The 16,352-nt window shown below is 41.6% G+C and overlaps 1 protein-coding gene across 2 annotated transcripts in view; it reads right to left on the bottom strand.

Moving 5' to 3' along the window:
- Window positions 1–16,352, bottom strand: part of zgc:158766 (uncharacterized protein LOC100009641 homolog) — a 112,308-nt gene that overhangs the window by 16,760 nt on the left and 79,196 nt on the right. For both annotated transcript variants that reach the window (XM_042331766.1, XM_042331767.1), the window contains 8 exons: window positions 14,821–14,907; window positions 14,572–14,688; window positions 11,586–11,684; window positions 10,941–11,083; window positions 9,003–9,141; window positions 5,075–5,197; window positions 3,059–3,250; window positions 1,095–2,044 (listed from right to left, as the gene is read on the bottom strand). In XM_042331766.1, coding sequence (XP_042187700.1) covers window positions 1,095–2,044; window positions 3,059–3,250; window positions 5,075–5,197; window positions 9,003–9,141; window positions 10,941–11,083; window positions 11,586–11,684; window positions 14,572–14,688; window positions 14,821–14,907 — 1,850 coding nt within the window. The remainder of the gene's footprint in view (window positions 1–1,094; window positions 2,045–3,058; window positions 3,251–5,074; window positions 5,198–9,002; window positions 9,142–10,940; window positions 11,084–11,585; window positions 11,685–14,571; window positions 14,689–14,820; window positions 14,908–16,352) is intronic.

Here is a 16,352-nt window from a genome sequence, read left to right as displayed (position 1 = left end):
GGAATTCGGAGTGCATTGTAACCTCTACTGAGGTTACATACTAAATACAGAACAGAAAACAACTTGTCAATTAAGATTTTTCCAGCACGTGAGTGCTGAGGCCCACTGTAGCGCCCAGCTGACAAAACCAGGGATCTTTCTGTTTGGCTCAGCTACACACTGAATAAACCTGCCAAACAGTTACTAAGCCCTAAAAGTTAACAATTTTTCAAACTTTATGGAACATTTAGATTTTTTTTTACCCTCCATAGACACTGGCTGCCTTCCTCACCCTATGGACATTGCGTATGAGATGTGGTCTGTATTAGATTGTGAGGTGCACCTACACACACAGACTCTACAGGAGTCACTACTGGCCAATTCTGTCTCTCTCTTGTTCCTAAAGGCAATGAGATTATTAACACCACTACTGCCACCATAGCTGACTCTTGACAGAATGTGAATTTAACCTGGATTCTTCTGGGTCAGATTGGGTATTTAACCTGGAATGTCAAGGGTCTGAATGATTTAGATAATTGACACAAGGACAGAAATTACAATCCTTTGTGTCTGGGAACTAACAAATGATTGAGCATGAACCCCTTCCCCTCTACCCTCACATCTGGAAAATGGTTTCTCTCGCCAGCTAGATCACTGCCAATTTTACATAAAAAAAAGATAGAATACCTTCCTGTTTTGAATTCTGGATGCCCGCATAGACCTGAAATTCCACCTAGCCTTAGCCTATAAAAGAGATGCCTTAAGATTGAAGGTTGCACAGAATTTTACCGAACTCATCAATTCAATTTGCAAATCTATTGGTTTTGAGAAGCACAGAAAAACAGCTTTAAAATCAGAACAGAATTCAAGAATTTTCCAAAATAATGTGCGATTTTAAATTTTAAGATAAAACTGGCCTTACAGGCTTAAACTGGGTGATATTTCAGCGTTGTAGCTTTCTTCCCTTGTTGGCTTTAGTTTTATAATTATTTTTAATCCATTATGTGTCGAACAAGCATGAAATCCATGCGCTTTCTGGCCCCAAATTAAAAATTTTCAGATGAGGCCAAAGAACCCCAGTAAGTTATTCAACCAATGATTCACGCAAGTATTACCTTCCCGTTTTCTTCACTTCTTCTGTACGTGGAAGGTAAATCCTGGAGGATGATGGCAGGCTGTGAGTCCTGGTTAACACTGGGCTCCTTACCTCTGGCCTCAGAGTGCGCTTTTTGTCAGCCACAACATTACTGACCACCTCCAGTCCTTTGATATAAACCCCAGTGTTTCCGTGCCTGCCGGCTTCACCATGGCTGTCCTCTCGTGTCGACGTCTCAAAGTTCTGCGTCTTCTTCATGATCTTTTTCAGAGGCTGCTTCTTGTGCCGTGGGGACGGAGAGCGGACAGGCTCCGAGTGACAGGAAGCAGTGGATGCACCGACCAACCAGTCATCGTTGGCATCTTCCAAAAAAGGAGAACCTCCTTGGTACCTGCTGCAAGCTGGCGTAGAGGACAGGGATGTTGTGCTGAAGTTATGCAGCGCGGTAGTGGTTTGGTTCAACTCTTCGTAATTTAACACCGCAGTGCATCCCGATTCCAGAAAGCTCTGGCTATACTCCTGGTGCTGTATCTCATCACTAATCCAAACATTGCTCTCCACACTGCCAACTATCTTCTGCGAGAAAGAGTCTCCAAGTTCATCAGAGCCCTCGGTGTCAAACTCACCGCTTGTCCTGGGACCTTCATCCTCAGAGAGTGTTTTGGTAACTGAGTTACTTGTGTGATTACCCGTTTGGATTCTGAGGGCCACAGAGAGTTTTTCTTCCAAAAGGTGCCTGGTTTGTTGGAATTTGTCCCAGTGGATGTTCCACTGCTTGAGTTCCCTCGGGCTGGCAAGATTCAGAATCATCTCATTTACCTTTTGGAGGGTTTCCGCATTGAACTTTGCAGCTTCCTGATGGTAGCTTTTCAAACACTGAACTGCTGCCTCCATGTACTCTGGTGTGCTGTGCTCGTCCATTTTCAACTGTCCAAGATAATCATTGCAGTGCAACACCCATTTGTCAGCCTAGCAACAAGACATCAGAAGAGCATAAGGAAGGGCGCATTGAGCAAAAGCTTTTCACCCCATCAGGACAGTTTCCTCACAGTCCACACAAAAGACATCCGATGATGGGCTTCACCCCACCTGCTCTATATGTTCTGTGAACCATCCTAACTAAACTTCCTAGGAGTCCTGTAGCTCAGTGGTTAGAGCACTCGCTTTGCAAGTGAGACACCTGAGTTCAATTCCAGGCAGGGCGAAACCTTGGTCAAGTTTCCTTACTCCACACGCCTAATAATAATCCCTCCAAAACCCCAAAAAAAACATTAATGAATTGGTCATTTTCAATCTACGACTGTTTGTGGGACATTGCTGTGCGCAATTGGCTGCCACGTTCGCCCACAAATTTGCAGTCAATTCACTTTACAGTGTGTTCTCTGAAGCGCTTTGGGACGTCCTCCTGACGTGAAAAGCGCTATATCAAATGCAAGGATTATTATTATTATTATTACTTAGTAGCTGCAGCAGCTCGAGTAGTTTGGTCACACCATTTTCAGTAAATGGGGGGGGGTTGAGTGGGTGGGAAGGAGCTGTTACCCTCCAGTAATTGGTAGTCTGCAACATCTCCAAGAGAGGAATGTGTCAAGAAACCACATAACACATTGGTTACCACTCTGTAGTAACCCAGTAAAGATGTTTTCGTAAAGAAAATCTTATTCAAAATATTTGCAATTACAACTTGCTTAGGGATTCAAAAATAACTTTCAAAACACATTGTACTCATCATAAATATACAGTGGCTGAAAATTGGATACTGGAACAACATTAAAAACCTATAGGAAGCCAAAAAACATGTTTTATGGTAGTAATAATAAGAACCCTTACATTTCTGTTTGCCAGTACACAATAGTAGTTGCAAGGCGTTATAGCCCCATATTGATGATTCCTCCAATGGGTCAACTTTAATTGCTGAAGGCATTATGCAGGACTCAGGTTTTGTTGAAATATTAAGCTAGAGGAATGGAATGGCATACTTACCATCTCATAGAATTCATATAGATTTACCACGTTGTCCAAATCCAATCTCCGCTTTTCTGTCCTGTTGATCAAGTTGCTCAGAAAGAGTTTGAACTGCTCAACTTCTTCTTCAAAATTTACCTGTTCTTCGGGCGAGCAGTTGTTCAGATGGCCAGCATCTTTGATCAGCTGCGTCCCTTTTCTATAGTGTTGCTCCAAAAAACAGATTAGTGCACCAGATTGAATTTGAGTTATCATAACAAAGCGTGTCTCTATTACATTGGGGTAAAATTTGCATCCTTGCTTTACCCATTCCTCATTTTAATTAGCGCTGGGTTGAAATATGAAAATGGTTTGCAATTTGCAATTGAAAGTTGACATCATTGATAAATTCACAATGATGGGGTCCAGAGGAATCCTGATTTGAAAGTCATATTTCTAGATTTAAAATCACTTTCAACATGAAAACGATTAGTCAGTTTCCGGTACTTTATGACTGAGATTTGACAGGATATCTCATTTAACACAAAGGGCGGATTAAGAATAGCACAAATCTCACCCCAAGTGTTTCTACTGCTCAAGGACTTAACTCGTTTCTTTTTCAGTGACTGATTGATCCAACCTCAATAGTGACTTGTGGTAATCAATTCCAAACTCTATCAGCTCTCTGATTGAAGAAATTGCTTCTAACCTTTTCCTTGATTTTGCAGGCAAAATATGCCATCCAGATAAGAGTATGAAAGTTAAAGTCGAAATTGGGTATTGATTTTCCTGACTCAGGCCTCAACTAACGCATCAGCTAAAAATTAAAACATTGAATTGAAAAAATAATGACTATAAAATTGCTGTTCCTGTCATTGAATTTTCTGAGACAATTTCTCAGGTTTATTTTTGCAGGAATATCTTCTAAAAATAAGCTACAAAAGGGAGAATCATTTGTGTACTTTAACTGTGATTGAGAGGTCTCGGTAGGATTAGAAACCTCATCAGTGGGACAGCTCAGAGCGATGGTTACTCTGTATCCCATCTCTCATGATTCTCAAGGTGCACATCAATATGTTTCACTACACCACAGCTAAGAAGTGGTATTTCCACCCCTCCCCCTCAACCCTCCCTCCCCCCCCACCTCCCTTTCCCCCACCTCCCTGGAAGCATTTTCCATACTGGGAATGGTGCTGCTCACCGTTCTACTACCCGGTTCACCACGAGTAATTGGATCGAGTTTATGTGTGGGGGCTTCATAAATCTTCTGCTCTGTTGTAAGAGGTTTCCCGAAGGAAAACTAAACACTGAGTCATCCCTCCAACCATCATTCAACTTGAAGACTTGACATTGATCGAGAACAGGCACGAATGAGGCCTCTATTCCCACGTCGGGCAAGAATCCTTCACCGACACATGGAGTTTTATTTCATTTAAAAGTGACATTCAGATGGTCTATCAGGTAAAGACACTGCTCTTGTAACAGTAAATACATAAACCAGAAGGTCACAGGTTCAATGATAAACTAGATGATCACAGTTGGGGAAGCAATTCCCCTCTGTATTGATATCCAGTCACTCCTGTTGTAAAGTGTGTGCAGATGTCAGGTGAGGATAAGATTGGATTCAACTGTGATCCTCTCCACTGTTGAATAGCTTACCAATGCTTACCATTTAGTCAGGCTCACATGTGAAGTAATAGTCACTTGATCGAGGTACTTGTACCCCAGCAAGAATCCTGCTGGTTAGGAGAGGAGGAAATGGGGGCAAAATTCACCTAAATATGAGGTTGTGATAATGGGGCTGAAATGCAGACTCACAAGCTGGAATCCCAAATTGCGATTGCTGCCTGCGACCAGGTGTGTATCACTGCAATAACTCTGCCCTAACCTGCCTGGAAGTAGGAGGCAGAGTTCCTGAGGATCAGCTTGACTGATGTTCAGTCACCAGCAAGTTTCTCTATTCGTGAATCCAGATTAAAAATGCAACATTTTCCACCAAACTCTGGAGTGCCCACTATGTCTCTGAGCACCCCAACTACATGTGATAGCACTTACTGTGGCCAGGTCATAGAAGACACTGAACTCTTCCTGTGCCTGTCGTAATGATTCCAGGGAATGCGGCAAACAGTCCAGCTGTATGAGGTGTTTCTCTCCTTCACACTCAGCCCACTGCCTTATCTGCAGATAAAGAAAGGACAGCAATCCGTGTGTGAGCAAACACGTAGCAGGCAGTATGGGCCCCTGTCCAGAAACAAAAAGCAATCAGCACTGCAGCCACCTGGGAACACGGTGGGATTGTGATTCGCATTGCAGTCAGGACATAAAGTGATTTGAGATTGAGTGGTGCAGCAAATTGAAACACAGTTCATTTATCTCTGAGGACGGAACCTAGGAAACTGGGATGAACTATGTAATTTAAACCAGCTCCTGCTTTAATTCAGTTCTCAGCTGTTTACGATTCTTCAGTACAAAACTGCTCTCAGATCAAGCGCACTCATGCGTTGGATTTATAAGCATTGAGCCCCCATCCGCATCTGAAAGGTGGCTCTGCAAATCTGGTGCTGAGAAAGCTACCTTATTTGTAAGACCATGCTTCTTTCACAAACAGAAGGGGGTGGGGGCAGAAAAGGAGGCAAATCACACAGTGAATTAGCGAGCACTCCTGCCTTTCAACTTGCTGCTAATGGAATGGTTGGCCTACCACTCAGCAGTGTCCTTGTCTCCTCTTGTTAACTGTTCAAACCTGTGCTAGATACTTGCTCTGACCTTCGAATCCTTCCACACTCTCACCCCTCCCTACCTCGCCAGCCCTACTCTCCTACCCACAAGTTCTGCTCCACAAACTCTGTTCTGCTATTCATCCCTCACCTCCTTCCACCTCAACAATGACTTCTGAACTTTCAGGGACTTTGCTCCCATTCCCCGGAATTTGCCTCTTCAATCCTTACCCCTCTCCTCCCTGTTTCCTAAACCCTTCCAAATATCTACCTCTTGACCAGGCTTTCAGTCAATTCCCTCCTTATCCCCCATTTCCAAACTTCCTTGGATTTCTATACCATTGCTGTGATGCACTACCAGATATTTATTATTATTATTTGGCCTGCGATTGAAGGGGGTTAAATTCAGAACAAATCTGCGGAGACACTTCTTCAGTGAGCGAGTAGTAAACTTATGGAACGGGCTCCCTAGGGAGATGATGGAAGCAGAAAGTGTTGTGTGTTTCAAGAACAAATGAGATAGATTTCTGCTAGAAAATAATATCTCGGGATACAGTATATAGTTTGGGACAAATGACAAGACAAATGACTGCCAAGATGGTGGAAGGCGAATGAGATGAACCTTGATCTTCTTTCACTTAGCAAATTCTTATATTCTTATGATTCCATGTGAAAGACTCTACATCTGTTGACGTATTAACTAGCTTCTGGAGATTTTTTGGAAAGCAGTATCTAGAACCTCTGGCCTTTGGCAAACCATAACAAAAGTGTTTTTTGTTTTAAAGAGAATGTTAACATTAATGCTATTTCCAGGGATACGTTCATTCCAGTGGGTAAGGTGGTCCTAGCTCTGCTAACAGTTCGCTGAATAGTCACTCAAATCTCATCTACTGCTAAAATTGGGTAGAGGGGAAATCGGAGGCAGTATGTAATGAAAATGTTTCACAGCCTTGTACTTGTCCTGGACATGTTTGTTGCTGTCAAGAAAGAAATAACTTGAACTTTTATAGCACCTTATTATGCCGATATTTCACAAAACACTTTATAGGTGATTTTTGCGTGTCAAGTGAAGTGACTATTTTGGTAAGGTCAAAAGAGCAGAAGTGGAAAACAAAATAGACCACGAAGTAAGTTTGAAAGCAATAAGAAAGTTATAAAGGAATAAAACATTTAAGACTTCACACAGCAGTTTCTGTCCATTAATTGGATCTAATGACTTTGTGATGAGATTTTTAAAACTCAGTTACGGGGAGAAAATCAGTCGTACTGCTCTGAACAGTGCCAGAAGCTGATGTTTAAATTGATTTAAAATCATAACAAGATTCCAGTTTCTACCTCTGTCCAGTCTTTTTTTCGGATGGGGTGGGGGGGAGAAGGGAGATTGGAAGAAGCACACAAATGGAGTCATGGCGTGCAAACTGTAATATTTCCTTTCAGATTTTTCTAACGCGTTTTATTTGCTCAGTTGAGTGTCTTATGAAATGTGTTCAGTCATTATTATTTATTCTTATTATTGTACTCATTATTTATTATTTTAATAAATATAATTTAAATTATAATTAAATAAGAATGTTTTAAGAAACAACACATTTTTAATACATGCGCACATATTTGCTTTGCAAGGAAGGGACATTAAAAAATGTATAAACAATAACATCTTGTGTTTAGATAGCACTCTTCAGAGTCACAAAAACAGAGCACCGTAGACAAGGGAATAATACGAATGATAGGAAATCTCACTCAGTGTTAAGGTGGTAAGCCTTGTACTTCTGTTCCTGAGATCACTAAATTACTAGTCAACTCTAACCGTTACAAATCCTCTCCCAAATAATAGATTTCGTCCACAAATGTAGAGTCATTTCACTTTACAATATATTCTGTGAAGCGCTTTGGGACATCTAGAAGAAGTGAAAAGCTATATCAAATGCAAGGATTATTTATTATTTATTCTTCCTCAGAAAATTGATGAGATTAAATACAAGCATGTCAAAGCCATATACACACAGACTTGCTCTTATTCTTGTTTTCCATTTTTGTGAAACTACCCATATTTCGGATTATTTTAGCAGCACACACAGCCACCTCCAACTGATTTTGAGGGGAAGATGGAATTACGAAGTATATGAAAATGATTAGATGAAAGGACAAGGACAAAGTGAAAGCACACCCTTCCTTCCTGCTTATATCAAATAGAACTGCCCTCAGAATCAGTTAACTCGTTTGAAGTGTGATCGATTTCAAGATCCTCACATTCGTTTTCAAATCCCTTCATGCCCTGGCACCTCACTATGTCTCTGACCTGCTAAGCCTCCAATCCACAACCCGCTGCCTCCACTCGACCTGCTCCGGCCTTCTGAATGCCCCTCGTCCCCTCTGGAATGCTCTCCCTCTATCCCTCCATCTTGCCCCTTCCTTCCCCATCTTCAGGTCACGCCCAAAGAACCCCCTATTCGACCGTGCCTACGGTCACCTCCTCCTGCCCCCAACTCAGCGCCATGCTCCGCCATGGTCAAGCGCTCTGGGACGCTACCCTGGGTGAGGGGTGCTACATAAATGCAAGTTGTTGTTGTTTGTGGTTATACCAGGAAGAAATGCTGGTACAGTGGTAACACTTGTATTATCATGCCATTCCTATAATGACCACTAGAGGATGGAAATGAATACTGCAGATAGTGAGGAGCAGTAAGCAATGGGATTGAAAAATGCTCCTCAAGTGAGTGGAAATGTCACTTGCATCTCACCACACAAAAAAAGTGCCTCACAACAAAACTGAGTTTTCAGCAGAGAAACCTTTGTAGATTGTGCTGAAAAAACAGACGTCGACTCCAAGCCAATATCTCTCCATTTTCTTTGATCAGTCGGGTGTCTGACACTTGAGGAAACCCATCACAATGCCTAAGAGTATCCAAACGAAACTGAGTTCCAAGTATCCCATCTACACATGGAAATTCCAGAGATATTTATTGGAATAGGATGTGCACTCTCTCCCTGGAGGGACACATCCTGCTTGCCTAGTTCTGAAAAATATTAGGCGCAAGTCGGCATGACATCAGGCATGCGGAAGTAGTATAAGCAAGCAAAGCAAAACACAAAGATGATGGTACATTTTTTTCGGAAATCAAAGCGGGAGATCATCAAAGCTGTCTCCTTTGTTTTCACTTCCTCATGGGAGTCTATCGTACAATAGGGTTTCCCATTAAAAAGATGCAATGAAATGTGAGATGTTTTACGATTCCCCGCAAATATACCAGAGTCCTTGCTCTCACCTTACTGCAGCCCTCCTCAAACTGCCTCAGCTCCAACAGGATCTCCAGCTGCTGTAGGGACTTGTTGGATAGTATCACCAGTTTGTGTACCTCTTCATCCACTCGATTGTACAGCAATGTGATGCTGTCGATTGCATCCCTACATTGAAAGATAGACTTTAGTGAGTGCTTAAAAATCTCCATTGCAGAGATTGTATAGTGTATTGGTCAATGGGGTGTCTGTGACGTGCAGAAACCCATAGTTAGGATTACCCAAAACAAACTGTTGAGAGTTCGACATACATTTGGAAATTTACCTATTTCTGGAATGGAGCATGTTTCAATCAAGAACATTACTTTTCAAATGACTTAAAAGCACATTATTAACAAATGCCAACTTACAAGCATTCAATCCTCCAGAGTAGTTCATCTATGACAATTAACTTTTGAATTTCAAATATTAATACTGTATTTTCAATATGAAGTTGTATATCCCTAGCAGGATTCATAAATAGCCTGTGGTAAGTGGAATTGCATCGCAATAAACCATGTAAACTCCCTTTATATAATGAACTATGATGGTTATTCTCTGCTTGTCAATTAATTCCCCTCTGTTTTGGAAGGGCTGCTCATAATGCTAAAATGTCCCCCCACCAAAAACAAAATCTTGGTACATTAATATCTAATGTAGTATGTAGTAATACATTACTACATAAAAGTCAAACGGTGGTGTCAGTGAGATACAAGAGAGACACAGTACAGACAGGTCATGCCCCTGTCCTGCCATGCACAAACATGGCCAATAACACAAATGCGCTGTATAGATCAGAGCTTGTCATGGCCACATGCGTAGGCTGACAACAGCTATACAATACCAAATCTTCATTTCACCCCTAGCTTGGTGACACATGCTTGACACAAATCATTACTTAGTTTGCTGCTAAACATACTGTGATCAAATGCATTTCCTGACTTCTGCTTTTGTGACTTAAGAAATGAAAAAGGAATCCTAATTGTGCCTTCGAGTTTCGTAAACACATTTCCTGCACACAAAGGGGATAAGAGGAATATTTGCTAGAGTTATGTAAATGACTGCAATGTACTAATTTAGGACGTCATCCCATTATAATCAGTGCTGTGATTTATTATCACTGGCCTTCAATTAAAATCAAAGGTATCATTTTTTGGAAGCAGTGAATCTCAAAGATGCCTGAAATCCTGTTATTATCCTAAATGAGCAATGAGACACAGACTTGTATAGCATATTAACAAACTGTCAGACTGATACACAGTCTAACACTTTATATTGTAGCTAAACAATTACAGAATCACAACTATACACACATACACTAAGCGATGAGGAGATCTCGCCAACATTATGTACTTAATTAATTAAATGAGTAATAATTCCTTAAAGAAATTTTTTTAAAAAATAATTTGATCACTCAATCCACGACTGTTTGTGGGACACTGCTGTGTGCAATTGGCAGCCACATTTCGCCTGCAAAACACACAGTCACTACACTTTACAGTGTATTCTGTGAAGTGTTTTGAGATATCTCTTTGAGATAAGGCGCTATGTCAAATGCAACGATTATTATTGTTATTACATCTGGAGTATGTTTTTTTTGGGAGGGGGGGAGGTCAGGGAGGTTAATCCTCAAAGCATTCCCTCACAACAACAATTGCATATATATAGTGCCCCTCATACAGGGTAGTGTTTCAGAGCACTTAACAGTGGCAAAGCAAGATGCCAACCTGGAGGGAGGGCGAAGGTGACTGTAAGCACAGTCGAAGAGGAAGATCATCAGACGCGACCTGAAAATGGGGAGGAGGGGACATGGAGGAGGGATTGAGGGAGAGTGTTCCAGAATTTCAGGGTGTAGTGTCTGAAAGCATGGCTGCCAATGGTGGAGCAGAAGACACGAGGGACAAGCAAATTAACCAAAAAGATCCTACCTATAGTCCTCAGTATCACAGAACTCCTCTTTCCTAATCCTGGCGAGAACTGTTCCGCCTTCCAGCCGCAATCCAACCAGCCGTGTGTCTTCCAGTACGCACTTCATCATTGTCTTGTGCTTGGTAATGAGATCAACGACTTCCTGAGAAAAGCAGGGTCTGGATTTCACAATGGCTCACTTCCTGCTCCCAGAAAGACTGGGTGTATACAACACATGATCACCCAGTTGACACTCCCCCATAAAAAATGAGTTAAATGGGTACTCTGTAAATCTGCTCTCAAATTTGCAGGGTATTATGTCCAAGGGTGCCGTGACACACCTATCCTCCAAAAACTGCAATGCTTTGTTAATATGGAATGCACTGCCTCATGGGGAGGGGTAAGAGTGAGTATAATATGCAGGAGCAAACATGCAGAATCCATTGGGTGGGTACTTGGGAATTTGGTGTATTTAGAAATATGAACGAAAGCTGGGACCATTTCTAACTTTAATAACCTTATTGTAAAACATAACGCAGCATCGAATCTGTTAAGAAGCATCACCAGTTTGTGAAAAGTGTTTTATTTGTCATAATATCAAACAAAAACAAAAACGGAAGCACATCTGCTCCGAGGAAGAAACATGCAGTGTGGAGAGAGGTTACCTGTTCAGTGCCGGGTATTTTGCTGGCATTCAGGCTGTTGATGGAAGTTTGCAGGTAGATGAGGGCTTCTCGACAGCCCATCATGAATGGCTCCAACTTCTGTAATGGCACAAAAAAACAACTGTCTTATAGCAGTTTGCTAAAATACGGTTGCATTAGTTACACAATACAGTAGTTTTTTACCTCCCAATACCAGGGGCACTGAGATCCATCACTGAATGGATCCTCACACTCGTGTTCAAATCCCTTCACTCTCTGGCACCTCCCTAGATCTCCGACCTCCTCACTCCCCAATCCACCGCCTCCGCTCGACTGGCACTGGCCACCTGCTCATCCCTCGCACCCTCCACCCCACCATCGGAGGTCGCGCTTTCAGCCACTACGCGTCGAAACTCTGGAACACTCTCCCTCAATCCCTCCAACTTTCCACCCCTCTCTCCTTTTTCAAGTCCTGCTTGAAAATCTTCCTCTTCGACCATGCTTATGGCCTCCTCCGCTTTCCACCATCCCGCCATTCCCAGCTCGGAGTCAGGCTCCGCCACTGTTAAGCGTTCTGAGACGCTACGCTGCGTGGAGGGCACTATGTAAGTGCAAGTTGTTGTTGTGAGGACTATTATGAGGACTATTCCTGTCCCCAACCTGCTGGAAATCAGCTCATTCAGTGCAGACCTAGGCTCAAATAAACCTTCCTAGTCTGTATGACCCAGTTCCACACAGAGCAATGCCTGTATCAATTGAGGGGCAACAAATACTTAAAATGCTAGAAACCTAGCTCAAAGTTATCAAGCTCTTCAGTCGCAGAATTTAATGGCGCAGTAACTGTATTTAGACATCAGAAAGCGCTCAAAAGAGGCTGTTTTAGAAAGTTTTATAAGTTACGAATAAGCGCGAGTGAAAACAAGAGGCAGTTCAGAGGCTGGGTTCATGCCAATGCCAGATCCGATAAATGGCAATAGAACCTGCCAGCAGATTGTTCCCTTAATTTCAAACACCATTACTGGAATCTCCTCGGTTTTATCAATCTCATTCACTTTCAAGTTCAGTGAGTCAGTGCTGAACAATGTTGCCAATCCTTGTACATATACATGAATGACCCCCATTAAAAGCACACAGTACAAGACTGATGCACCTAATTCTCAGAGATTTGGAATACCTAGGGATCGAGTGGACCATTATCCTCACCAGTTCTTAGATTCAATTCCAGCCTTGATTGATGGGGTTGAAAGTCTCTTCTCATTAAATTGGCTGCAGGGTTATTGCATGAAATCAGTTTGTACAGTTTCAACCAAGCCACTACTGTTTATGCATCCACAGCATAAACTGCTGAGAATTAAACACTCTGGAATCTCACTCTGAGATGTCGCAAATGTTGAGATGGTTAGTGTGATATGAGATTGTCAGTGTGGGATATCCAATAGATTATGTGGATATTAAGATCATGGATGTTAGCATTGAAATGCTTTGACATTTCGGACACCCTTGTGAATGTCAAGCATTAGGTTCAACACGTTTACATGGAGAGGAAAGGTCCCTCATCTAGGCCCCAAACAATGTGCTCCTGGCCTAACCACAGAGCAAACACTGTACTCCACCACCGTGATATTTTCCAGCAGCACATTGACCACCCTGTGGCCTGACTTGGGTGAGATTGAACAAACATTAATGTTAGAATAAGCAATTTCATGCTGTGAACTACTAGGAACACCACATAATATGGTAGAAATTCCACCGGGATCTATATTTATTCCATTTTATTAGCAATCACCCACAAAATACACGGTCACTACAATTTACAGTATATCCTGTGAAGCGCTTTGATACGACTCAACAACATGATAAAGTGCTATATCAAATGCAAGGATTATTATTATTTCAGAGCATGCAGAATTTGGCAAATTGTTAAAAACTGCCTCAATTTTAAAGCCAAATTTCTGTAAGTTCTTTCAAGAGCCAGGAGAAAAAGACAGTTTCAAAGATAAGACTGAATTCAAGAATTTGCCAAATCCTAGACACTCTAAGTGCTAAATAAATAGAGTAAAACTAAACGCAGGTGGAAATTCTCCCCCTGAAGCCACGAGACAGAAGGCTTTCATCCATCCTATTTGTCTGGACAGGATTTAAACCTCTGTAAGTACCAGATGTGAAATGGTAACATCTAAGACATTGCACCAACAACCTCTCCCCCTCTGCCTCCACATTGTTTTCGAAAGAAATATTTGAATATGCGCTAGTCTTCAAATTAGCCACCCAACTCCATTCAGGCTGAATTGACAGCAAACAGAGCATTGGTGACTGTAAATTAATACCTTATTTAATTTCCTTTCATTACTCTGAGATGTCATCCGAGTACAGTAATTATTTATTCAGTCAGTCATTAATACACATATAACTGCTCATTCCTCTGACTCGCTTGAACACATTTTGGATAATCCAGCCCCGCCACCCCCCAATTTCCATTTCTTGGAAATAATAAATAATAATCCTTGCATTTGATGTAGCACCTTATCAAGTCGTCTCAAAATGCTTCACAGAATATACTGCAAAGTGAATCTGACTAATCTATCGCAGCATGCAAATTTATTCTTCAGATGAGGCATTAACTGATTAGCTTATTACCTTATGAAAGTCGTGCTCCTCCACTACGAAGCTCTCTGGGACACTACCCTGCATGAGGCGCACTATATAAGTGCACGTTGTTGTTTTTACTATTCAGGTGGATGTCGAAGCTCTCGTGACATAATTTAAAAAGAGAAAGGAGATTCTTCTAGTGTCCTGGCCAGCAATCCTCCAGGTAAAAATGGGCAGTCACTTCATGGCTGTTTGTGAGACATTACTGTGCGCAAATTGTCTGTCGCATTTCTTTGACCTACAAAACACACAGCTACTACATTCTGTAAACCCTGTGAAGTGCTTTGAGACATTTCAATAATGGGCCAAGGTGCTATATCAAGGGCAAGGATTATTATTATTTTTTTATAGTACCAACCATACGGAAGCGGATCCAGTCGTCGTGATTGTGCCGGAATGTTCCATCAAACTCCTGTGTCAGCTGACTGCTGTCAACGTGCTTGTGTAAAGCTTTCAACGATGTCAGGATTTCATACTGTGTTGAGGACAAAGAGGGAAATAAACATTAATTAACACTGGCTTTGGAACAAGAGATCACAATGCGTGCGTGCACACAAATGCCACAACTTCCTATTTGAGCAAACAGGTCACTGAAAATACTTTATACCTGGACAGCTGTATCCCTCTCAGGTCTGAATGCGGATTCCTTTTCCACCAAAACCAGGACAGAGTTTATGGCATTTGGAATGGCAACCTTGAAGAATGATAAAAGAAACAAACATAGCATCACTGAAAGCAAGCAATTGGTACACATCACAATTAGATGAGGGTTCGTGTCACTGCGCTCTTGATAAATCTTCCTTCCCAGACAACAGTACCTTTATGTTCAGACTTGTTAAGTTGTATTCTGATTCCAAATGCACAGTTCAAGGTTCAAGGTAGCCCATTGCTACCACATCCACCTACCCACGGTGATCCACATATGCTGCCTAATCATCAAGTAACCTTACGTTCAGAATCTTTCTAATTATTCTCTTTTCCTCCCTCTAAAAATGAAGAATGCAGCGGGCCCTACAATCATCAGTAATGATTTCCTAGTTGTTAGCTGACGTCCATAATCAGTACTTTGTGCAGACACATGTAACACATTGCCAAGGTACTGAGGTTTGCACAGATTAGCTCCAATCACTGAGGCACTGTGAACCTTGAACTGTGCATTTGGAATCAGAATATAACTTAACAAGTCTGAACATAAAGGTACTGTTGTCTGGGAAGGAAGATTTATCAAGTGCACAGTGACATGAACTCTCATCTAATTGTGATGTGTACCAACTGGCAACCCAAAACAAAACAAAGACCTGACTTACTGATAAGTAGAGGAAACAGAAATTTCAATTATCTTCATTCAAAAACAGTAATGTACAGACAATTAAATCACATTTGATAAGGGCTGCTTTGCTCATCTCAGTATTGGCACAGATAAGTACCATTGACACAAACCATACTGGGGAGCAGTTTACCAAATTAATTAGACCCAAGTATTCTAAGAATGAGAGGTTTGTGTGTAACCGTAGTTGAAGGCCATAGTTCCAAAGTTACCTTTAAATACTAAAAGTGCACTTTGCGTCAGACTATAATGATTCAGACAAATCAACTAAATATAGGATACACAGAATAGTTCTCCCTACCCCGCTTACTGTTTTACATATCCATCCAAGGAATGGAGGAAAATAGAGACATCTAAAATGTTCATTTATAAACTGGATTTGTATTCTTAACCACGATAACAAGCTAGCAAAAATTGCAAATTATAAATCTAGAAGCATTTTGCTCTTTCGGGCTTTGTTCAGACTTGGCCAGCTTGGAAGTTGCAATTCACTCAAAGTGAATCTGATAGTTTTGCAATCTGATACTTGCCACACCAGAGGTTGCAGTTAACACAACATTTTTTTGGTCAGCCGAGTGTCTCACACAGGCGGAAACCCATCACCATGCTTAAGAGTATCCAAACCAAGCTGAGATTTCCATGCATCCCACCTACACATGGAAATCCCAGAGTTAGATTGTTGGAATAGAATGCGCACTCTCTCCCTGAAGGGACACATCCTGCTTACCTAATTCCGGAAAGTATTAGGTGCAGGTTGGCAAGAGTCAAGGATTAGGAATGCCAGAGTGTACATTGGGCACTGCTGGAGTACA

The sequence above is a fragment of the Callorhinchus milii genome, unplaced genomic scaffold (genome assembly GCF_018977255.1).
Source record: "Callorhinchus milii isolate IMCB2004 unplaced genomic scaffold, IMCB_Cmil_1.0 Scaffold2, whole genome shotgun sequence".
NCBI lineage: Eukaryota > Metazoa > Chordata > Chondrichthyes > Chimaeriformes > Callorhinchidae > Callorhinchus > Callorhinchus milii.
This window is presented reverse-complemented; position numbering and strand designations above follow the sequence as displayed.